Source organism: Rhinatrema bivittatum, chromosome 2, assembly GCF_901001135.1.
Source record: "Rhinatrema bivittatum chromosome 2, aRhiBiv1.1, whole genome shotgun sequence".
NCBI lineage: Eukaryota > Metazoa > Chordata > Amphibia > Gymnophiona > Rhinatrematidae > Rhinatrema > Rhinatrema bivittatum.
The window spans coordinates 793,862,488-793,888,862 of NC_042616.1; the positions used below are offsets into that span (position 1 = coordinate 793,862,488).

At 44.6% G+C, this 26,375-nt stretch overlaps 1 protein-coding gene across 24 annotated transcripts in view; it reads right to left on the reverse strand.

Moving 5' to 3' along the window:
- The window catches only part of PTK2 (protein tyrosine kinase 2), a 1,447,287-nt gene that overhangs the window by 252,404 nt on the left and 1,168,508 nt on the right, over window positions 1-26,375 (reverse strand). For 23 of the 24 annotated variants that reach the window (XM_029592091.1, XM_029592099.1, XM_029592089.1 and 20 more), the window contains one exon: window positions 9,417-9,528. In XM_029592091.1, coding sequence (XP_029447951.1) covers window positions 9,417-9,528 — 112 coding nt within the window. Of the gene's footprint in view, window positions 1-9,416; window positions 9,529-10,391; window positions 10,467-26,375 lie in introns of those variants that run through there. The other variant, XM_029592113.1, reaches the window with a different exon arrangement.

Below are 26,375 nucleotides of genomic sequence, written 5' to 3' on the forward strand. Positions count from 1 at the left end.
AGATCTCAGACAAACATGCACACAGGCTCTCACATATACAAGGTCTTGTGTACAGACATATAAACACCCCCACAGGCTCTCATACATATACACACACAGGCACACACGCATGCATACAAGGCTCTCGTACAGAAATATACATACACCCATAGGCACTCACACAAACACACATACATGCACACGAGATCTCACACAGACACGCATGCACACAGGCACTCACAGACATATACACATACCCACAAGCTCTCACACAGACACACATGGCCTCCTCTTCACTTCGGGCCAAGGCCTCCTTTTCGTTTTGGGATATGGTGGGATGGGGTCCGCCACAGCCCCGCGGGCCTCCTCTTCGCTTTGGGCCGTGGCAGGATAGGGTCCACCATAGTCCTGCTGGCCTCCTCTTTGCTTCAGGCCATTGCAGAATGTGTGCTTCCTGCACTGGGAAGGGGGTGAGCTGTGTGCGCCTTTTAGTTTCTTTCTAAATTTCCTCATTTCATCAGTTTCCCTTTTTAATGCAGTAGTTTTATTTAATATTCTCCCTCTTGATGGTTATATCAAATTTGATTGCATTATGATTATTACTAAGCAGCCCTACCATTATTCCTTGCACCAGGTCCTGTGTTCCGTTGAGAGCTAGATCTAAAGTAGTTCCCCCTTCTTGTTGGTTCCAGGATTAGCCTCTCCAAAAAGCAGTCATTTACAGTATCTTGAAACTTTACCTCTCTATCATGCCCTGATGAGACATTTACCCAACATATACTGAGAGTATTTGAAATCTCCAATTAACATTATGTCGCCAATTTTATTTACCTATCTAATTTCTTAGAATTTCACACTCTGTTTCATCATCTAGTTAGGTGGAGGATATCTCCACAGCTATACACTTCATCATGTATGGAATTTTTCTGTAGCACTTTTATTATTTATTACAAAATACTTATATTCCGTAACTTCCAATACAAATTTCTCAAAGCAGATAATTTCTCCTACTTGACTCTGTGCCAGCCATAAAATAGCGCAACTCCACCTCCTATTTTGATTTGCTGTCATTTTTATTTTTATTTATTTATTTATTTGGTCAGACATTTTATATACCATCATTCCAAAAGAAGATCACAACGGTTTACAAACTCAGCATTCATATTCTTGGTCAAATTCACATACTGGTCAACATTCATATTCTAGGTTAACAACATAGTAAATACATATTCTGGTTCATATTTTAGGTCAAACAACAGCTTATATATAATCTAGTTCATATTCATACATTTTCTAGGTCAACACACCTTCAAATATAAATTTTAATTCTACTAACAATATGCTTTACATCATTAATTTATAGCTAGCTCCACTAACATTATCTCTGGTACTGTAGTTGAAGTTATCAGCATATTAGTATTTTATGTTAAGTCGTATGCATTTCTAAAGAGCCAAGTTTTCAGTTCACGCTTGAAATTTTTCTGTTATTTAGCATAATGACTTATTTGAACCCAGGTATCACAGTATTGTTCTCTTCCTGCTTCCATAATTTAGGTGTTTTCATGGATCTGTCTTTCTTTTAAACACATAGGGCCGGATTTTCGCGTGTAACTGGTCATACGCGCGCTGGGCCTAGTTTGAAAAGGCCTGGTGACGCATGTAAAGCCCTGGGGGTGGGGGCATGGCCAGAAGCCTCCGCACGGCTGCTGTGCCGGGTATCGTGCGCCAGTAGTTGGCCTGCGAGCGCAACTTACTTCAGCCCCAGGGCTGAAGTTCGTTTGGAAATAAAAGAAAAACAAAGAAAAAGGTAGGGGGGAAAGGGCGGGGGAGGTAGGGGAAGGGAAGGTGGGAAGGCAGCACGCCGACCCCCGAGTTTATAACATGTTCGTGCCTGTGTGCACGTTATAAAATCGGGCGTACGTGTGTGCGCACGCCTATGTACACCTGCGCACAGGTTTGAAAATCTACGCCATATTATTTGTTAGTAAATCTTGCTGTTACTATCATCCAAATCTGTCTCTTCATCACAGTTTCTTTTGCATGAAATGCAGTGAATATATTACATTATCAGTGTCGTCTTCTTTGGTCTACCCCAGTTCTTATGTACTCTGTTTTAGCTAATCTTGAACAGAATTGCTTGGTTTGTATATCATGCTATATTCAGGTTTATGCTACTCCAGTTTCTTTAATTATTTCCTATTTGCCTCTGATCTTATTTCAAGTTTTTGTTTCTCTGATAATTATTACTAGATCTCATCCCATCTCTCTTTGTATCTTATATACCTTTTTCATCTACCCTGCATTTAGTAACCTAGTCCTAATACCTCCTGAATCAGGAGTGAAGTCCTGTTAAGACTTTTTTCAAAATAAAATCCATTACAGTGGTACATAGTTTAGTTTATTTTAACCTTGAATTACTGCAATTTCACTTTAAATATCAAAGCATTTAACAAACCCCACCCCCACAAATAAATGAAATATAAATACACATCATATAAAAATACACACATAAAAACTATCAGAAAAACATAGATTTCATATTAGAAGAGCTTCATTCCTCACAGTATTTAAAGTGCCTAGGATGTCTTCTGAATTTCTATCTGGCACAATTCTTCCTTTTTAATCTATTAGATTTTCTGATAAAACGGGCTCACCATTTCCAGATGTTGTTTTACTGTTCTTCTCTAATGTAAAAGTGCATTGATCAAACGTGTGATTCAAATTCAGCTAAGTAAGCAAGGTGGACACGGTTCCTTAGTACCCCTTTCCAGGAGCTTAGAGTTCCTTTCAAGCAGGTCAGTGTCCTTCAGTGAAAGCATAACTCCCAAAGGCATTGGCAATTATGCAACGCTATCACTCATTAAGTAAATCACTATCTCCTACTACTTCAAGTAATTCTGTAAACTCATCAGCTCAGAGCTTCAATGTACCAATATGCCATTTGTTGTTTGGCAAAGTAAACAAAAGAGAGGCAAAAACAAACCACAGAAAAATAAAAAAATAAGAATGCTGTTAATAGAAACATAGAAATGACGGCAGAAGACGACCAAATGGCCCATCCAGTCTGCCCAACAAGCTTTCATACTTATTTTTCTCATACTTATCTGTTACTCTGACCGCTGAGATCAGGGCCCTTATTGGTAACTTTTTGGTTCTAATTTCCTTCCACCCCTGCCACTGACGTAGAGAGCAGTGCTGGAGCTGCATCAATGTGAAGTGTCAAGCCTAATTGTTTAGGGGTAGTAACCGCCGCAATAAGCTACTCCCACGCTTATTTGTTTGCCCAGCCTGTGCAATTTAGTCCTTGTTGGTTGTTGTCTGAATAAATTCCTTTTTTCTTCATTCCCCCCCTGCCGTTGAAGCAGTGAGCTGCACTGTATATGTATTCAAAGTGAAGTAACAGGCTTGATTGGTTCAGGGTAGTAACCGCCGTAACATGCAAGCTACTCCCACGCTTATTTGTGAATGCAGATCCATTTTCTCACAATTCCTCTTGCCGTTGAGGCATAGAGCAATATTGGACTCGCATTAACCGTGTGTATGTTTATTGAATAAGGGTAGTAGCCGTCATTCCCATAAACCACCCCCCCAAGCCTCTTCTCTTCATTTCATTCACATCCTCTAGACTTTATGGATCCACAGTGTTTATCCCACACCCTTTTGAAATCCTTCAAAGTTTTGGTCCTCACCACTTCTTCCGGAAGGGTGTTCCAGGCATCCACAACCCTCTCCGTGAAGAAATACTTCCTGACATTGGTTCTGAGTCTTCCTCCCTGGAGTTTTAAATCATGACCCCTGGGTCTGCTGGTTTTTTTCCAATGGAAAATGTTTGTCGTTGACTTTGGATCATTAAAACCTTTCAAGTATCTGAAAGACTGTATCATATCACCCCTGTTCCTCCTTTCCTCCAGGGAATACATATTTAGATTCTTCAATCTGTCCTCATAAGTCATTCGATGAAGACCCTCTATCTTTTTGGTCTCCCTTCTCTGGACCGCCTCCGTCCTGTCTCTGTCCCTTCTGAGATACGGTCTCCAGAACTGAACACAGTACTCCAGGTGAGGCCTCACCAAGGACCTGTACAAGGGGATAATCACTTCCCTTTTCTTACTCGTTATTCCTCTCTCTATGCAACCTAGCATTCTTCTGGATTTAGGTATCACCTTGTCGCCTTGTTTCGCTGACTTCAGATCTTTAGACACTATCACCCCAAGGTCTCTCTCCTGCTCCGTGCACATCAGCCCTTCACCCCCCCATCGAATACATTTCTTTCGGATTTCCACACCCCATATGCATGACTGCACTTCTTGGTGTTATGATATCGAGGTGTTTGGTGGATTCTCAGGGGCAACAGTGATGTTATCTCCTATGGGGAGGAGCCCCGTAGGGAGACTGATGCACCGGGCTAGACTCAATAGCACAAACACAGAGATAGTTTCTTTTATTGTACAGCTAGGATGACCACCAGAGGTGGCAGTAGAGAGCAGATTAGCTGGCAGCAGTCTGTAATGCTTGGCGAGGGAGACCCGTCCTACAATGGTGATGTAAGGCCCCGATGCAGATGTCCAATAAGGCACTGTAGGAGAGACAGACTGGCAGATGTTAAACACACTCCCATAGCTGAGTAGAGAGAATCCCAATGAGCAGTAGAGAGGATAAGTGTTAGCAGTCCGTGGTCCTCGGCAGAGGAGACCCGTTCCACAATGGTGGTGTAGGGCCTGATGCAGAGAAGTAGGGAGGAACTGATGAGAGACAGACTGGTAGAAGTTGTATTCACTCTCTGTAGCTGATAGATGGATTTCCAGCGGGTTGAAGAATGGAGCAGGCACCAGGATAGACACACAGGCCCTCAAGGAGCGAGTACCTGTAAGAGGATAGGCACCTGTAAATAAGCAGAGGGCCCCCGAGGTGCAGGTACCCAGGTTAGAGAACCCCGAAGGGTGAAAATAGCTTCCAGTGGATAGAAGCGGCAGAGTAGCTTCAGACCGGGGCATACCGATCCTTGCTAACTCAGCGAGAGTCAGCAAATGGGTAACTTTAAATATGCAGAAGCAGTGACATCACTCGAGGGGGACGCCCCCGAGGTTCGCGCCAACACTGCTACAAAGGTAGGGACGCGCACGCGCCCTAGGAGGCCTCGGGTCAAGATGGCCGAACGCCGCACCAGAGCCGCTCCGGGGAAGCCGGAGGGTGAGGCAGGGAGTTGCCACGGATGCCATATTCCCGAGGCTGGTGGAGAAAGCCGAGAGAAAGGTGAGGCACGTTGGGCGAAGTCGTCTGAGCCTGACGGACGCAACACTTGGCATTGAATCTCAGCTGCCATTTCTTCGACCAGTTTTCCAGCTTCCTTATATCCCATCTCATTCTCTCCACTCCTTCCGGCGTGTCCACTCTGTTGCAGATCTTAGTATCATCTGCAAATAGACAAACCTTACCTTCTATCTCGTCCGCGATGTCGCTCACAAAGATATTGAACAGGACTGGTCCCAACACCGACCCTTGCGGCACTCCGCTCATCACCGCTCTTCTCTTCCGAGTAAGTTCCATTTACCATCACACATTGTCTTCTGTCCTTCAACCAGTTTGCTATCCATGCCACCACTTTGGCACTCACTCCCAAGCTTCTAGTTTTATTCACAAGCCTCCTGTGCGGAAGCATATAAAAAGCTTTGCTAAAATCCACGTAGATGACATCAAGTGCTCTTCCTTGATCCAATTCCTTATTCACCCAATCAAAAAAGTCTATCAGATTTATCTGACAGAACCTTTCCCTTGGTGAAACCATGCTGCCTCTGGTCCAGCAATTCTGCTGCTTGTAAATCGTTCACTATTCTTTCTTTCAGCAGTGACTAATATTTTTCCCACCCCCAAGGTGAGGCTAACCGGCCTGTAGTTACCAGCCTCCTCTTTGCTTCCACTCATGTGAAGAGGGACCACTGTTGCTCATCTCCAATCACTTGGCAATCACTTACTTATAAATTACTTACTTATAAACATATAAGTAAGAAAACCATATCAAAATATAAAAAAAAAGAAAGAGTAGACAAATGAAAAAAAAAATAAAATCAAAAGTGATTAAAATCTCAACATAGCCATGTTTTGGCAATATGTTTGCATTGGGGAAATTAAGAATCTCAATAACTGAAAACTGTATGAAGTAAATACAAAATAAACAGAAACAATAAAACAAAATACAAAGTACAAAAAAAGATGTACAACACTGTCTCCAACAATTTACATAAGAACATAAGATATGCCATACTGGGTCAGATCAAGGGTCCATCAAGCTCAGTATCCTGTCTCCAACAGTGGCCAATCCAAGTCACAAGTACCTGGCAAGTACCTAAACAAACATTTCTAAAAGATGTTTATCAAAAATCTTGCAAGCAGATTCTTTGAGTAATTAAAGAAACAAATTGCTTTAAACAATTTAAAATATTGATTTTTTTTTAAATCTAGCAGTGTTCTCCTGCTCCTATCTACCAATTGTTCATTTGGTACAAGGGCTGGGGATCTGGCGCCATGAGCCTTCATTTGTAACTACCCAGTGATTTTGTCCCCTATTTTATATCCCCTTCCAATTTACATTTAATCCAAATATTGCAGTGATGATTCTAGGCTGGGGTCCACACACCAGAGCTCCTTCCAGAACACTGAAATTATAGCCATCAAGAAATGAATATGACTCTGTCCCCAGCTCCGGAGATCAATCTAGGGGCCTTCTGCATGGCAGTGCACAACATTTAATTGAGCCACTGGGCTGGCCCTAAGGAGATTAATAATTTCCCCAGTGCAGGAATATTTCCAAAACATGGCCATATTGGGATTTCATTCACTTTTGTTTTATAGTTTGTTTATTTTAAACTTCTAGTTAATAAATTACTTAACTCTTCATTTTGTATCTACTTTTCTAACAATCTTTATTGGTGAACACCACTCTTATTTTTCATTTGCTGTATTGCTCCATATAAACTACTGCTGCATGCTTTACTTGTGATTTCAATTAATGCAGTTTTCTGCATGTTCATCTTCCTTTCTATTTCATTTACATCAAAGCAAACCATTTGGAATTCCATTACTCAACTTATCTTCCAATCCCCTCAATCTTTTCTCTCTGAACTGGCTATTCATTTTGCCAGTCATAATCAGGCTCTTAACATACCTCCAATCTGCCATATTTCACTATATTTCACCTTGCTCTGGAGGTCATTTATCAAAATCATCATCATGGCGATATTCAATTACTTAGTAAATACCATAAATTTGTAAATTTGTTCCTTCTGTTAATTTCCTATTGACTTTTCACTGCTCCCAGTTGTGTATTTCCCTGTTTTATTGTAACTGCAATATTTATTGTAACTGAAATGTTCTTCGTTACGCACCTGTTTTGTTACTGTTTATTCTTCGTACACCCCTTTGTTAATTGTAAACCGGCATGATGTGAAACCTTTCGCGAATGCCGGTATAGAAAAACACAAAATAAATAAATAAATAAATAAATAAAATGCGCTAAGGCGTTTTCGCATGTGTTAAGGGCTTATCGCATGCGAAAAGCCCTCACCGCATGCGATAGCACCATATCGTATGGTGCGATGCAAATCCGAAAAAGAGGAGGCGTTAGGGGCGGGAGTGGGCTGGGTTTACCAGTTTGCAAAGTCCTATCGCACGGATTTAACGCCGATTTTAGCTACACCTTTTTCAGTAGCATTAAGCCGTGCGATAGCTTGCGTTACGGGGTGGCAAGGTGTTAGCGCATTTCGCGATGTCTCCTCAAAGGCCTGTTTTAGTAGGTTTGAACCAGCCTAGCCATCTGGTGGGGGGGAAGAGAGAGATATTGAGAGAACGTGCCTAGCCATAATGTCCTCTCCCTAGATAGATATTTATATTCCTATGGGAGGCCCACAGATGTAGTAGGTAAGGGAATCACCTACTCTGTACCTTTATGGAAAGGAAATCAACTAAATTCTTAGACTGTAACATAGAAACATAAAACTACTGAGAGAAAATGAGTTATTTGGTTGAAGGCCATTAGATTAGAGCAGAGCTACAGTTATAACCTGAGTCAATGGAAAAAGAGGAGAGACGAGAAGAATTAATGTAAAACAGAGGCCTGGATTTATCAAAATATGATAAGTATCACATGCGATAGCAAAAGGGGTGTGTATTAAACAAATACACAGTTTATCTCAATTTGCACTAATACCTATGCAAAGAGCTAAGTTAGCGCAAATTGAGATAACGTTTTCATACTTTGCGATACGTGCCAGACCTGTTGTATTTCCTGCATACAACACTGGGGGACCATTTTTAATGGTCCCAGGGAGCTCAGAAGAGAGAGAGAGAGAGAGAGAGAGCGCCTAGCCATAATGCCCTCTCCCTAGATAGGTATTTATATCCCTATGGCCCACCTAGTAACTCGAGGTGAGGTTTACGTATTAGTGTAGGGGGTTAGGGGCCACTTTGACATTCAACGTGAGACGTACAAACAGAACAGTGGTCTCTTGTGAAGATTTGATGACCTACTGAGAGAGGAAACTCACCCAAAGATGAGATTGGTGCAATGTTCTCTCCACCTAGCTTGATGGACTCTCTACCTGGGTAATATTAAGCTAGGTGGAGAGAACATTGCACCAATCTCATCTTTGGGTGAGTTTCCTCTCTCTGAAGGTCATCAGATCTTCACAAGAGACCACTGTACTGTTCGTACGTCTCACGTTGAATGTCAAAGTGGCCCCTAACCCCCTACACTAATACGTAAACCTCACCTCGAGTTACTAGGTGGGCCATAGGGATATAAATACCTATCTAGGGAGAAGGCATTATGGCTAGGCACTCGCTCTCTCTCTCTCTCTTCTGAGCTCCCTGGGACCAATAAAATTGGTCCCCAATGGTTCTATGCAGGAAATACAACAGGTCTGGCACGTATCGCAAAGTGTGAAAACGTTATCGCAATTTGCGCTAACTTAGCTCTTCGCATAGGTATTAGCGCAAATTGCGATAAACTGGTATTTGCATAAAACACGCCCCTTTTGCTATCGCAATCAATACTTATCGCATTTTTGATAAATCCAGGCCTCTATTTGTTATATTAATTCTTCTCGTCTCTCCTCTTTTTCCATTGACTCAGGTTATAACTGTAGCTCTGCTCTAATCTAATCTAATGGCCTTCAACCAAATAACTCATTTTCTCTCAGTAGTTTTACGTTTCTATGTTACAGTCTAAGAATTTAGTTGATTTCCTTTCCATAAAGCTACAGAGTAGGTGATTCCCTTACCTACTACATCTGTATAATTTTGTTTCCTATTTATTCCAGTTATTTACATATCCCTTTTACAACTGTTTACAGTGCTGCACATGCTGTCAGCTCTACATGAAAAAAACAAACAAATAATCATTCAGTGTAGAGCTCTTAGGCTAATACCAGCATGAAAACTACCTTTGGGGGAGCTTCGTCTGATCCTCCAGAATCCCAAGAAACTGTGACCTGTCGTCTTGATTCCATTCTCATTCGTTCTTCCTGCTGTAGCTTCTCTTCTTCCAGTATTGTACTAAGCAGACAAAGAAAATAAATCATGGCTAAATCTATGAGGTACAATTAAAAAAAAAAAAAAAAAAGTAACAAAACTTCCTAGATGATATGAGTGAAGAGTGATTCTATAATGAATATCTTGAAGCTATATTTTCTAAGGATGATTTTTAAATAAGTCAATTTCAAATACAGGATTGCAATCAGTGCAAAACCAAAAAAATAATCGATACCCCCCAAAACATACGAGTAAGACTTTCTTAAAAAAAAAAAAAAAAAATCTTACTGATTCACTTAATAAATCTGGCCCTTAGTTTGAATTTTGATAGTATATTGCATTTTCTATTAGCTTGATGGTTGAACAATGTAATGAAACTTCAGTTAATCTGCATATATGAAAGAATCAACTCCAATTTACAACATATTCATCTAGTGTATGGTATATTCACTAACAAACCAAAAATCAGAATTAACATTTAATTAGATTTGTTAGATCTTTTGCCAATCCAAATATCTAATGTAAAAAGCAAAGGCATAAACTTATATAGAAAAGAGCAACAAGTAAATTGTAGGAAAAAACCCCTTTTTTTTAATTGGACATATATGTGTCTAGTTTTAGAGAGTTAATCATAAATATATTACATTTGTCCAATTAGTTATTTCCTAGAACTTGTGTGTTGACCTTTATTTCTATGTATCAAAACAGACTAACATAGCAACTACACTACTTTATTCAATAAACTATCTTACAAATATGCCTTGTTAAGAACACCAAAATTCTTTAGCTCGACCATTCAAAACAGTTTAATACAGCAGCTAGGCAGAAAACTCACAAGGTAAACTTTCTTTTGTCTAAATACCAAAGTACTATACTTTCTTACTTACCACAGTTCAGAATACTAGCATGTCTATCTGCAGCTGAATATAACACTGCTTTCACGGCTGCAACCTCCTCCCCGTTCTGCTATGTGGATTGTTAATCTTGGATATTTGCCATGATTTAAAATATTTAGAAGACAGCTTTTAAACCATGGTAGTTTTCCAACTCATTCAGTTTCACATAATTCATGGATTCTTTATGGCACCTAGTTGATCAGATTACTTTCATATTGACATGTCCAACAGTGGCAAACTGTCCTTTAGAGGATCCTTACTAGTGAGCTTTTGACACTGGTGCTGAAGAATTTCTAATAAAGAAGCCCATTCACAACTTTTACAACCTCCAGATTCAGAATACTGAATAACCACCCTGAATTACTCATGCAGCGGATGAGATCAGCTGGACTCGTCCTACTTAATCTGGGAACTTTTTTTTTTTTTTTTACTAGTTTGGATAATGCATTCCAACTTAAATGGGACTCTAATCTTTTGCATTCATTCCTCCCAGCCCAAGATTATAAATGACTTATTTTTTGAACAAGTAAAGATATATAAGAATAAAAATTATAAAAATAATTCAGCTATTTAGATGTGAGACTACTCTTGTGAGAAAAACTGCCTGCAACAATAAACTATATACATTTTTGTAATAATAATTCTTTGAGGAAACTAAGATTGTGAAGAAACATTTCAGATGTGGTGGATTTGTGTATTATGAAACTCTTGAAACATTAGATGTATTAATTTTTTCCTTTTCAGTAAGGAAAACACTTTTCTGAATACCACAGCATGAAGCAATAACAGGTCCCAAGACTCAGTACTGAAGACACTTTTCAGAATATGAAAAGTGTTTCTGAATGTTATCCAGTGATAATACAAACCAGGCACCTGATTTATTAAAATAAAATAAAACAAACTTGGCCTTTTTTACATTTGGGTTCTACTGCCCCCAAACTGAAATATTAATATAATTGCACAATCAGTAATCTTTTTTAAACTAAACAGTACACATCTAGAAGCAGAACAATAGCGACAGTCTGGTCATTTCCCCTCCTCAGACTTCCCCACTCAAACCCCAGAAATACAACACAACACAACATATTAATGAACCAACAGCATTTTAAAAGAAAAGACAGGGGAGCAGTTTGATTACAATGTTTAATACTGGGCTCACGCTCCCAATGTGCGGAGGCCCGTGCCTAATGATGAGTCCGGGGATGCGCACACCCCCACAACATACCATGGGGCTGCGAGCGTGGCCTATGCGTCTCTTACCGATGGCAGTCTGCCAAGTGTCAGAGTAACCAAACTATTAAGGGAGGTCGTGCTAACTAGCTTGCAGTTGAATATGGTAATATGGGTGCATAACAGTTTTGCTGATGCCTTGTCAAGAGCCAAATAACAGGTACCCGGAGCAGACAAGGAAGGCGTACCAGTGCCGGATCACTTGTGGAGCATTGAGACGACACTACGAGAGACCTCTTGCAGCGATCTGTAGCCCCAATGATGTGGCGCGCTTTCCGTAGGGTCTATGAGAACATGCCTGAATTTTTGAAAGAATGGGGCTGGAGGGACCTGTGCCTGAGGAGTTAGTCACTATTGCTTGGGCAAAAGGGAGTGGTAAATCCAGGGGTGCGGTAACTAACCAGCTGGCAAGGTTCACCTTCTTCACGAAACTACAAGGTTGGGGAGACCCTAAAAGGAGCTACTTAATTTAAAAAAATGCTCACGGGGGAGAGCTAGAAAGGCAGGGCCAACAATTGATCCAAGACAACCAATCACACACGATCGGCTCGTTTGGCTATGGCTGGGGTTGCCAGCCAATGTGCCATTCAGACTTCGAAGTTAAATTGTTTAGAGCTGCATTCACACTGGCCTTCTTCGGCGTGCTACTTATTAATGAGCTGGTGGTCGCATTCAGAAGGGACATGTCAACGTGTCTGAGCAGTCAATACAGATAATTATACAGAGGTCAAAAACAGACCAGACAGCAAGAGGGGCTAAGTTCTGCAAACGAGCAACGTCACTAATGCTTGCCCGGTACAAAATGTTGTGAATTTCTTGTCTGTGCGGCCTGATGGAGGCGAATTCTTATTAATTCATGCCCAACCATACCCCCCCTTACCAGATACCAATTCACGGCAGTTCTGAACTTAGCTTTATCGGAAATTGGATGTAATCCTAAAGACTTTGGGACACACTTCTTCAGAATAGGAGAGGCCACCAGTGCTTCCCAAGCAGGGTTGAATATAGAAACCATTCAGAAAATAGGGAAATGGAAGTCAGATGATGTATACACATTTATCAGAACAGGTCGGTTATGAGTCTTTAACCTTTCTTGATTTCTTTTTACAGGATTATCACAATGGCAAAGGAATGTCTGGATCATCGGACACTCCTTTGTTAATTGGGCAGCAAAGAAGGCCCGGGATCATTCGTATGGGTCTCATTTGGGTTTGGCGCCATGAAATGTTAGCATATCTTGGATGGGGGAATGAGGAATGTCGTGGGATAGCAAATGTTGCTTACCTGATGTAACAGGTGTTCTCACAGGACAGCAGGATGCTAGTCCTCACAAATGGGTGACATCGAGGATGGAGCCCAACCACTGAAAACTTCTGTCAAAGTTTCCAGAACTTTGACTGGCCCCTACTGGGCATGCCCAGCACGGCACCAACCCTGCAGCCAGCAGGGGTCTCCCTTCAGTCTTGTTTTTATAGCTACAGGCAGTGCCGAAAAAGTAAATAAACGAACCCAACACCGCGGGGTGGCGGGCGGGTTTCGTGAGGACTAACATCCTGCTGTCCTGTGAGAACACCTGTTACATCAGGTAAGCAACATTTGCTTTCTCACAGGACAAGCAGGATGGTTGTCCTCACAAATGGGTGAGTACCGAGCTGAGGATGTCCTGACGTGCACCAAATGCACCCAACAACGTGCAACAGGCACAACAACTGGGGTGGAATTTGGTAAAGGACATCCGTACCTTACCGGGAAGGTGGAAAGGTGTTGGTACATCAAGTTGGAAAAAGGTTACGCAAGACAGATAGGCCGAAGATGGAATCCTGTCTTCCAGCTTTATCCAAACAATAGTGGGCTGCAAAGGTGTGGAGGGAACTCCAGGTTGCAGCCTTGCAGATGTCAGGAAGTGGCACCGATCGAAGGTGTGCTACTGAAGTCGCCATGGCCCTCACAGAGTGTGCTTTAACACGGTCTTGGAAAGGAATGCCAGCTTGCTCATAGCAAAAAGAAATGCAGTCCGCCAACCAGGAGGAAAGAGCCTGCTTACCCACAGGATGTCCTAACTTGTTAGGATGGAAAGAGACGAATAATTGAGTGCTCTTCCTGTGAGAAACTGTACGGTCTAGATAAAAAGCTAGAGCTCGTTTACAGTCTAGGGAATGCAGAGTCTGTTCCCCGGAGTTGGAGTGGGGCCTGGGAAAGAAGATAGGTAGTATGATGGATTGATTGATATGAAACTCCGAAACTACCTTAGGCAAAAACTTAGGGTGAGTGTGGAGTACCGCCCGGTCCTGCAGGAGCTTAGTGTAAGGCGGATAGGTAACTAGGGCCTGTAGTTCACTAACCCTGCGAGCTGAAGTGATAGCCAAAAGGAATAACACTTTCCATGAGAGATATTTTAATGCACAGGAGTGCAGAGGTTCGAAAGGTGGTTTCATTAGACGACCAAGAACCAGATTAAGGTCCCAAGATGGGGCCGGAGGACGTAAGGGTGGCTTCAAATGGAGCAAGCCTTTAAGAAAGCGTGTTACCAGGGGTTGTACTGAGATAGGGACACCCCCGATACCTTTATGGAAGGCGGCTACCACACTGACATGCATCCTTATAGAAGAGGTCTTTAGACCGGATTCTGATAGATGCCATAAATAGTCCAAGAATTTAGAGATTGGACAGGAAAGGGGATCAAGGGACTGAGGAGTGCACCATGACGTGTACCTTTTCCATTTGTATGAGTAAGATTTTCTTGTTGAAGGCTTTCGTGAAGCTATCAGGACACGAGAAACTGAATCTGAAAGGTTGAAAGGCTGAAGGGCTAACCTTTCAACATCCATGCCGTCAGGGACAAGGCTTGGAGGTTGGGATGGAGGAGGCATCCGTCGTTTTGAGTGAGCAGATGCGGGTCCTTTCCCAGAGGAATGTGCCTGCGGATGGAGAGATCCTGAAGTATGGGAAACCACACTTGGCGAGGCCAGTGCGGTGCTATCAGGATCATAGTTCCCCTGTCCTGGCGGAGCTTCACGAGAGTCTTCGACAGAAGAGGAAGTGGAGGGAATGCATAAAGCAGACCCATTGTCCAAGTGAGGGAGAATGCATCCCTCGGCCGAGAGTGCTGGCTCCAAATGAGAGAGCAGTAATTGTCCACTTTGTGGTTTTGAGGGGACGCAAAGAGGTCTATGTGGGGATAACCCCACTTGTGAAACAGAGAGGTCGCTACCAAAGGACTGAGTGACCACTCGTGTGGTTGGAAGACACGGCTCAGCTGGTCTGCCAATATATTGTCTTCTCCCGGCAGATAGGTGGCCCTGAGGTACATAGAGCGGGAGAGGGCTTCTGCCCAGATCTGCGCAGCTTCCTGACACAGAAGGAAGGAATCTGTGCCTCCCTGCTTGTTTATGTACCACATGGCCACCTGGTTGTCTGTCTGAATTAAGATTGCTTGATTTGAAAGGCAATCTTGAAAAGTCCTGAGAGCATAGCGGATCGCTCGGAACTCCAGGAAATTTATCTGGTGTTTGGCTTCCTCTCGTGACCAGTGCCCTTGAGTTTGCAGATCGTTTACATGGGCACCCCAACCGATGTTGGAAGCATCGGTGGTGAGAATTACCTGAGGATCTGGTGGAAGAAAGGGTAAGCCCTGTAAGAGGTTGCACGGATTCATCCACCATGCAAGAGAGAGACGAAGGGTGTTGGAGATGTGGACTATGGAGGACAGAGGCTGAATAGCTTGAGTCCATTGTAGTCTCAGAGTCCATTGTGTGACTCTCATGGCTAAGCGGGCTGTGGGAGTCACATAAACTGAGGAGGCCATGTGTCCAAGAAGAACCAGGAGTTGGCGAGCTGTGGCTGTGTGTTGAGAGCGCAGCTGGCGAACTAGGGACACTATGGTCTGGACCCGTTGATGAGGAAGGAAGGCTTTTGCCTGTAAGGTGTCCAAGTCTGCCCCAATGAAGGATAAGGTTTGAAATGGGACTAAGCAGGATTTTTCGTAATTGATTAGAAAACCTAGCGAAAGCAAAGTTTGAATTGTTAGGGTCAGGGAGGACCGAGCTAATTGCTGGGTTGGGGCCCTGATCAACCAATCGTCCAAGTAGGGGTAGACGTGGACACCTTCCTGTCGAAGAAATGCTGCAACCACCACGAGGCACTTGGTAAACACGCGTGGTGCGGATGCGAGGCCGAAAGGTAGCACTCGATATTGGTAGTGACTTTGGCCTACTAGGAAACGGAGGTATTTGCGATGAGATTGTGTTATCGCAATGTGGGTATATGCGTCCTTTAGGTCTAGAGAGCATAACCAGTCCCCTCTTTGTAGCAGAGGGAGCAACGAGCCTAGGGTCACCATTTTGAACTTCTCCTTGTGGAGGTACTTGTTGAGGGCCCTTAGGTCCAGGATGGGACGAAGTCCCCCTGACTTTTTTGGGATCAGGAAGTACCTGGAATAGAACCCCTGTCCTTGTTGAAAGAGAGGAACGGGTTCTATAGCGTTTGACTGTAGGAGAAGAGAAGCCTCCTGCTCTAAAAGAACCGAGTGATCCGTGAGACTCCACGCCTGCAGGGGTGGGGAGTCGGAAGGGAGAGTCAGGAAGTTGAGATGGTAACCCTGTGCAATGATTGCTAATACCCACTGATCTGTGGTGATCTGATGCCATCTGTCCAGGAAGTGGCATAGCCGACCTCCCACTGGTATGGCTGGAAGAGGGGTCTGGTATGTGCTCTCTAAGTCGAAGTCAAAAACCTGCTGCAGGGCCCGGAGGTGGAGCTGCTGCAGGTTTTTGCTTTCGAGTCTGGCGAGACTGAGTCTTATGATAAGACCGTGCAGGCCTAGGCTTAGATGAAGGGGGATAATATTTCCTGGGCCGAATGAAAGGCTTCTTGGAGTCTTTTCTAAATGGCTGTTTAGAAGGTACCTCAGGAGGAATGGAGGAGAGCTGTTTAAGGGTTTCGTGATGATCCTTAAGTTCAGCAACAATTTGCTGAATCTGCTCACCAAAAAGATTATCCCCAAGACAAGGCAAATCAGATAGCCTGTCTTGAACTTCTGGACGCAGATCAGATGACTTGAGCCAAGCCCAGCGTCTAGCAGAGATTGCTGTAGCAGAAAGTCTCGTGGAAGCATCAAATACATCATAAGATGTTCTAATTTCATGTTTCCCAGCTTCAAATCCCTTAGCTAGTAGGGATTGGAGCTGTGGCTGGAACTGTTCTGGCAAGGAATCTGAATAGTCCTGTATTTGTTTGAGAATGACCCTATTGTATTGGGTCATGTACAGCTGATAGGAAGCTATTCTGGAGATCAGCATAGCTCCTTGATATACTTTTCTACCTATGCTATCTAGGAATTTGTTTTCCTTGGTAGGAGGCATAGAAGAGTGGGGTTTTAGTCGTTTAGCTTTCTTTTGAGCTGATTCTACGACTACAGAACGATGGTCCAATTGTGGTTTTTGAAAACCAGGAGCTGACTGTACAAGATATGTAGTGTCAGCTTTCTTATTTACTGGAGCAATAGATCCAGGGGATTCCCAATTCTTCTTTAGAAGATCTAGGAAAACCTGATGGATTGGTATAGATGTTATAATTTTTGGGGCATCCAGGAACTGGAGTAATTCCATCATCTGGTGCCTGTCATCTTGTTCAGATTGGAGCTGGAAAGGCACCAACTCTGACATTTCCTTCACAAAATTTATGAAAGAGAGGTCCTCAGGGGGAGAACGCTTTCTACTCCCTGCGGGAGAGGGAGGTGAAGGCAAATCATCAGTATCAGAGGAGGTATCATCACCCCAAGTGTCATAAGGATCAGGTTGGTGAACTTTACGACCACTAGGGGGTTGAACACCTGAAGGCCCTGGTTGAGGCTCCGAGGAATTGGAAGGAGCCACCGGGGGCATCGAGAAAACCCTCGATGGAATCGATGTCGGGATCGGTGCCGGGGTCGGCACCGAAGGAACCGGTGTCGGTCTCGATGGAATCGATGCCGGCATCGGAAACCTCGGTGGAGCAGAGGGGCGTATCGGTGCCGAGGGATAGATCGGCGGCGAGGGACGCCCTGGAACCGACGGAACTATACCCGAAGGTGGGATCCGATACGGTGTTTCTCCACCCGAGGAAATATCTGTCGGTGAAAGCGGTCTTGCCGGTGTCGGTGACATAGGTATCACCGGTGGAAGGGCTGTCATTAGTGCCTCCATCCGGTGTAACAGCGGTGCCAGTGCAGCTGCAATCGGCTCGGTGGCCGGTTCCGCTCTCGGTGCCGGAGTCGGTGCCGGGGGAGGCTGGAACCGTTGCATCGCTTTATCGATGGCCTCCTGGACCAGCCGGTCCAGTTCTGCCCGGAGACCAGGGGTAACTAGACCCGGCTCAATGGGAGAGGGAGGCTGAGGCTGAGCCGGAGGGACCACCGTCACCGGTGGAATCGCGGCTCCCAAACCCCGAAGGGGTGAGGGTTGCCTCGGTGCCTGCGAAACAGAAGTGGACGGTGCCAACTCTGATCGAGGCTTTTTCTGCGGAGGCTCGGTCGGTACAGAGGTCGATGACGTCGATTCCTCAACGGGCCGAGACTTATGACGTCGATGGCGATGTTTCTCCTTCCTATCTCCTCGATGATCGGGGGAAGGGATAGGAGTCGATGGCCGAGAAGGTGTCGATGGCGGACGGTCACCGGAGGGCTGTCGATGGTAGGAAGACTTCGACGGTGCCGGTTCCGATGACGTCGATGCAATCGATGGCGTTGGGGTGCGAACATGGAAGAGGAGCCCCATCTTCTCCATTCTTGCTTTGCGACCTTTTGGTGTCATTAAGGCACATTTGGTGCAAGTCAGGACATCATGCTCACTACCCAAGCATAAAACACAGACACCATGAGGGTCTGTGATAGACATAGTCCGGGTACAGTCCGGACACCGTCGGAAACCCGATGCCATGGCGGAAGGCCAAAAATTTAGCCGCGGGACTGTCGACTGCTATCGGGCCCCGAGGGCCAAAGTCGACGAAAGTCGATGAAACAACGGCAAAAACTTACCGGAGTTCTGCGGACGAAAAAATTCAATGAAGGGAGACCCCTGGGGGCAAATTTTCTTCAGAATAAAGAATTCCAAATTCCTGTCAGGAACGTGGTTAAGAGCTCTTTCACCGCGTGGCTACTGCTGCGCGGAAAAAAAAAAGACTGAAGGGAGACCCCTGCTGGCTGCAGGGTTGGTGTCGTGCTGGGCATGCCCAGTAGGGGCCAGTCAAAGTTCTGGAAACTTTGACAGAAGTTTTCCGTGGTTGGGCTCCATCCTCGATGTCACCCATTTGTGAGAACAACCATCCTGCTTGTCCTGTGAGAACAGTTGCTTCCATCTTTACAACTCAAGAAAGATATTCTGGCTGAGCCAGAGGTCATTGTCATTCATTTAGTTATTAACAACCTGGTGAAGTCATCGTTTGTCCAGCTGATATGATACGATGCATGAAGAACGATTTGAGGGAATCAGTGTCAAGGTTCCTGAACAGGTGCTTCATGTGGTCTGATATTCATTATTTGAAATGGCGCAACAGCAATTTATGGAAAAGAGGTTGCAAAAAGGTTAACTGACAGGTCGGGCGGTGGACCCGGAGGTTAGTTGGATGCCATATTTTGCATGACTGGGCAGATTATCTTTGCAAAGACTTGTATAGGTCTGATCAAATTCTCCTTTCGGACATTGGGTATGACCTATTCAACAATGCAATACAAAAAACTCTCTATGATTTCCTACATTGAAGAGGAAGATTTAAGGGGGGCATGCAGCAAGTGGCACTACCTCATGCCGGTGGCACGATCTGCTGGGGCAAATGGGTGGGTCCCCCTTGCTCGGAAGTCATGATGGGGGGGCTGGGCTGGATGGGCTGCCTTGCTAGGGGACATGGCGGGCGGCACTGGTGACATGGTTGGGTGTCAGATGGTAGTTAGCGGCTCATGTCAAGTATGGTGGTTAAGTCATGTGACTGATGTTAAAACCTTTAAATCTGGGCGCGCCGACTTCGATCGCCCTCTTCTTCCGGCCCACCTGGCTGACCACCCGACCCTGGGTCCCCGTCCACCAACGAACCCGTGAACTGAGTGAAAGAGTGAGAGAGTGAGACCCGGGGGAGTGAGAGTGAGAGAAAGACCCAGGAAAAGAAAGAGCCAACCGGGAGAAAGGAACAAAACGAAACCAACCACAAATCCGCTGCAACGCGTGAAAAAAAGAGAGAAAGACTTACAGCTTTGCTCCAAGACACCTCCAAAAACGTAAGCGAACGCCGTCTGCAAAGCCCTCGCTCCGCCCTCCACCCTCCCTGAGCTCCACTGCCTCCAATCCGGCGGCGGGAGCTGCGTCCACGTGGGCGCCTGGGAGGAAGGACAACCAGACCTTTAAATCTGAGCACCCCTCTGCGGTGTCGCACGCCGGGCGTCGCGCGCTGAAGGAGCGCGACTAAGGGGCCTGCCCCTTAGTGTGCCCCTTTGTGGCGCCCCCATGCCCCCCGCCCTAACCTGAATCGGACGTTACGTGTTACTATAATACTCTATTGTAATTGCTGTACCAGTTGTATTTGCCTCTGTATGCTCCCTGCAATGCCTGATGACCTTTCACCCTCTCTAGGACCATACCAGCCCTATCGTCCACACACCCCAGACTCACCAAAGACCCCTTCGTAAAGAGGTCCACCACACCAGACGTGCATTCAATCTATCCCCATCCTATACCTCCCCCACGCACGCAAACCTTGTCCACCCCCCACCCATTCTACTAATCCACGGAACTCTCTAATTCCCATTTTGACCTCACCCCTCACCCAGTTCCTCGGACTAGCTACCCTCACCTTAACCCTCCTCAATGCACAATCCATCCTCAAAAAAGCCCCCATTATCCATGACCTGCTCACAGACGATAATCCTGACCTTTTTGCTATCACGGAAACATGGCTCAAAGAATCTGACCATGTCTATCTCAACCAGCTCCCCGAAAAACTATACGACATATTCTCCATCCCAAGGCCTAAAAAAAAAGCACCTGAACCTCAAACTCCAACCCACCTGCCCCCCCCCAAGCTAGAAATCGGACTCTTCAAATCACCCACCCTTCAAATATGCCTCATTTACGCTCCCCCTAACGTTCTCGAACAGGACTCCTCTCCCCTCATCGAATTCATTGCAGACAACATAAAAACAGACTCCCCCGCAGTGATCCTCGGAGACTTTAACCTTCATGTGGACTCCACTCCCCGCACTTCTGCATGCGAAACCCTCCTAACCACTTTTGAAGCCCTAGGTTTTCAACAGCTCATTATTTCCCCCACTCATAAGGCAGGACACACCCTCGACCTACTATTTGTTAACACCCATCTATCTGCACCCAACTCCCCCTTAACCACCCCCATACCCTGGTCCGACCACTTTATCATCAACGCCCAAATCTGTCTCAACTCCCCCACCAAGATATCACCAACTCAAAAAAAAACTATATCTTTCCGTAAACCCTGCTCCTCAGAAATCATAACTACAGCACTCAACAAAGCAGTAGAGAACCTTGACCTCTCAAATCCAGACGCAGCCCTTCATTCCTGGAATCACATTACCAAATCCATAGCCAATAATCTCTGCCCCTTGATACATAAAGAAATTCCCCTCATACAGAAAAATAAAAAACCCTGGTACACTAACGACCTCCAAAACCTGAAACAAGACCTCCGCTCAAAAGAACGCCTGTGGCGCCGACATCCTACTCCCCAGCACAAAGCAGTGTATAAACAGTCACTACACAGCTACCGGCAAGCCACCATCACTGCCAAAAGGGACTTCCACGCATCAAAAATTCATGACCTACAATTCAACGCCAATGCCCTATTTTCCTACGTCACTAACCTCACTAAGACCCCTCACCCCACCTCCGTGGAAAAAAATTCCAAAGAAAGATGCGAGGATCTTGCAAAATACTTCCAGCATAAAATATCCAGCATACTCGTACGCTTCCCACATAACCCAACTACTACCTCCCCCCTCCCAAACCACATTAGCTCCAGTATCAAATCCTTCGACCCAACCTCCACACTAGAGATTGAGACCATCCTTAAAAAAATGAAACCAGCCACACATTTCCTAGACGCAATCCCCTCCAAAACCCTCCTTTCCATACCCAGTACCATCGCCAAACCCCTAGCTAATATCATTAACTGCTCCCTCTCCTATGGCAAAGTCCCAGATCCCCTCAAACTTGCCGTTGTGAAACCCCTCCTAAAAAAACCCTCCCTGGACCCCTCCGACCCTGCTAGCTATCGGCCCATCTCCAACCTTCCCTTCCTTGCAAAAGTCCTCGAGAAAGTAGTCAACACCCAGCTATCCGAGTACCTCGAGGATCACAATCTCATGCACCCATCACAATTTGGATTCCGGAAAGGCCGTAATACTGAGAATCTCCTTATAGCCATTACTGATACCATACTCATTGGATTAGACCAAGGTAAATCTTTCCTACTGGCCTTACTGGATATATCTGCAGCCTTCGACACTGTCAACCATCAAATCCTGATCACACGCTTGACAGAGATAGGCATTGCCGACACAGCACTAGACTGGCTCACCTCCTACCTCACGAACAGAGAATACCTTATAAAACTGGATAATTTTGAATCCTGTCACGTTCCCCTCAGACAAGGTGTACCCCAGGGATCTTCCCTATCCTCCACCCTTTTCAATATATACCTCCTCCCCCTCTGCCACTTACTCTCAAGCCTAGGTCTGGACTTCTTCCTATACGCTGACGATGTCCAAATACTCATACCCATTCAGAAAACACTCAATGAAACCATCCTTTTCTGGGAATCCTGCCTTGCCTCCATCAACTCCCTACTAACCAACCTCCACCTTGCCCTTAACGCAACTAAGACCGAACTTCTCTATATATCTAAACAACCCGAACAAGACTCCTCCTCCACGCCACTGCCCCCTAACATCTCCCCTACCCTGCCCCCCTCCGTTAGAGACTTGGGAGTCAAACTTGACCAACACCTCAACTTCAAACCTCACATCAAATCCCTCCTTAAATCAGGCTTCTACAAACTCCAGATCCTTAAAAGCTCAAGCCTTTACTCCACACTCAAGACTTCAGATTAGTCCTACAGTCCACAATCTTCTCCAAAGTGGACTACTGCAACACCCTGCTACTAGGCCTCCCTTTCTCCACTATCAAGCCACTACAAACCCTTCAGAACGCCATGGCTCGTATACTCACTAACACACGCAAAAGAGATCACATTACACCCATCCTAATAGACCTACACTGGCTGCCCATCCAATTCCGCTCACAATACAAAACCCTAACCATTCTTCACAAATCCCTCTATAAAGACAACTCCTCCTGGCTCAAGGAAATGCCCCACTTCCACCTCTCAACCCGCCACACCAGATCCACCTCCACAGGCACCCTCCACACACCCCCCCTCAAAACAGCCCGCCTCTCCACCACCAGAGAAAGAGCATTCACCATTGCAGGCCCTGCCCTCTGGAACTCCCTCCCCACACACCTCCGTCTTGAACCCTCACTACACAATTTCAAAAAAGGCATTAAAACCTGGCTCTTCAGGCAGGCCTACCCCGAAACCTACCCCTCGTAGCCAACCCCTGAAACCCCCCTCAGACATAACCTCCCACTCCCCCCTCAGCATCCCCCCCACACCCTTCCATACCTTTCCCTCACCCGTTTCCGCACCCCAGACACCTTCCTCCTCCATAAACTGTAAGACTGTGTAAACTGTAAGATTGTGAATTCATATCAAAATGTACAACCTGTTTTCAAATACTAAGCAAGTTACCCCTTAACTTGTCATAAATGCTGTAAATAAGTTACTTATATAACCTCTACGCCATACATGTTATAATTTTTCTTTGTTCGATCCCACATTAGTCACCGTGTGAGTAATGTTACGTTCCTTTACCTTTTTCTCAGCTGCTATCCTCTCCTCCTTTCCTTTCCCCCTCTCTCTCCCCCCCCCCTTTTTTCGCTCCTGCTCCAGCCCCCACACCCTGTTTTTTGTAATTTCTCATCCTTTCTCAAGTTTTATTGTAAACCGGCGCGATTTGCTCGCACGAACACCGGTATATTAAAAGCTGTTAAATAAATAAATAAAATAAAGCTGTGGCCTCTTCATCCATAAAAGTCTTGGCATTATTTTGTTAAGGGTTACAGTATAGGGTAGGAGGGGGGTGTTAGCGCCGGTAATTCAAGGTTCTCAGCGTTAAAACAAACACTTTAGTTCAGTGTTCACTAAAAAAAGACCCTGGAGTAGGACCACCGTTGATTAACAAAACCATGGATGGGAGTGCAGTAGATGCAACCCAGTTTACAAAAGAGAATGTATGGGAAGAGCTAGGAAATATGAAAGTGGACAAGGCCATAGGACCGGATGAGGTACATTAGAGGAGAATGAAGGAGCTTAGAGATGTGCTGATGGGCTTGCTGAAAGACCTATTTAATAGATCCCTGGAAACAGAAGTGGTGGAGAAAAGCGATTGTGGTCCCGCTTCACAAAAGTTGTAGGAGGCTAGAAACTACAGGCAAATTAGCTTCACTTCTGTGATGGGAAAATTAATGGAGACTCTGCTAATGGAATGGATAGTGAACGATTTACTATTTAACCTGAGGCAGCACGGATTCATTAGGAGAAGGTCCTGCCAGACAAATCTGATTGACTTTTTTGATTGGGTGACTAGAGAAATGGATCAAGGAAGAGTGCTTGATGTGATTTACTTGGATTTCAGCAAATAATGGCCCGTACAGTAGGCTCATGAATAAAATGAGAAACTTGTGAATGGGGGCCAAAGTGGTAGAGTGGATTACTAACTGGTTGACTGACAGGAAACAATGTGTAATGGTAAATGGAACCCACTCTGTTGAGAGAATGGTGCTAAGTGGAATACCTCAAGGATCGGTTTTGGGACAGGTTCTGTTCAATATCTTTGTAAATGGCATTGCAGAGGGGTTAGAAAGAAAAATCTACTTTTTATGGATGATACTGAGATTTGCAAATGAGTGGATATGCCTGAAGGAGTAGAGAGAATGAATAGTGATTTAAGAAAACTTGGTCAAAGATTTGGCAGTTGGGATTCAATGCCAAGAAGTGCAGAGTCGTACACCTGGGGTGTGGAAATCCAAAAGAGCTGAATGTGATGGGGAAGTGAAAGACTATCGTGCACGGAGCAGGAGAGGGAGCTTGTGTCTGGTGATCTGAAGATGGCAAAGCAATGTCACAAGGCAGTAGCTAAAGCCAGAAAGATGCTGGGCTGCACAGAGAGGAATAATTAGCAGAAAAAGGGAAGTGATAATGCCCTTGTACAGATCCTTGGTGAGGCCTCACTTGGAGTAATGTATTCAGTTCTGGAGACCATACATAAAAAATAGATAGAGACAAGATGGAAACGATCGAGAGGAAGTTGACAAAAATGGTGGGGAGGGGGGGAGGATGTTTCAGAGGATCTATGAGGAGAGGTTGAAGGATCTAAATATGTATATCTTGGAGGAGAAGAGGTACAGGGGAGATACGATACAGACCTTTAGATACCTGATAGGTATTAATGATGTACAAACTTTAAACCTTTTCCATTAGAAAAGAAACAATAGAACTAAGATTAATAACATAAGAATATGCCATACTGGGTCAGACCAAGAATCCATCAAGCCCAGCATCCTGTTTCCAACAGTGGCCAATCAAGGCCATAAGAACCTGGCAAGTACCCAAAACTGAAGCTCCGGGGGAAGACTCAGAACCAAAATCACAGAGAGAGTGATAGATGCCTGGAACCTCTCCCAGAAGACACCTAAATAGCAGGACCGAATTTAAAAAGAGCTTAAAAACCTCTCTCGTTAAGTGCGCTTTTAACATCCATGAGGCCAATTAATCTTGCCTCTCCTATATTGCTTTTTTGAATTGTGTCAAGCTCTACTGTTCTCATTCCTTCCCTCTTTTTGGAGCTTTTAATTTGTTGTTCATTTTATATAAGAATATATTGTCTTTATTTTTTAAGTTTCTCAAAGTCTTTTACCTTGTATTAAACTTAACTTTGTGATTTTATATTACAAACCATTTTGATTACATATAGCATAAAAATGGTATATAAAATATTTTAAATAAACAAGTGGTGACAAATTGATACAACATGGTCCACATTATATCATGTTACCATCCTAATGTGTGGGAGGGTAGGTTTCCACAGCAGAGAGGCAAAGAAGGAGCCTCCTGTCCATTCCTGTTTCTTATGCTACACTAGACCCTTCCCAAACTCCACCCAATTTCTGCCTCCCACTCCACCTCTCCCATCCCACATCCCCAGTGCCCAAGGTGGGGGTGAACTGGAGCTATGAGGGAATGAAACAGAAGAAGACGACCTATAAGAGTTGAGGGAAAGGGAATGCCCTCTGTCCTGTTATCCTATCATGTATGGGCACTTTGGCCCACGGACTTCCCTCACTTTCTGAATGTGTCAAAGATGCCACAAGTCTCTAATGTATTTTCATTCAAGAAAACATGAGATAAACAAGAAAGTATCCCTAGTAGTAAAGGGAAAGACAGAAATTAACTGGGACCTATGGAAAGGAACAAGGAAATAAATTGGGTGGATGAGTTAGGTTTTACAGTCCTGCAGCAACGGTACCATAATAGTATAGTAAAATGGATCAAAACAACAAGTTAATGATCTGTCTTTGGGCCAAGCACTTCTTATCTAACTAAAGATCATGGAAATAGACTTGATAACCC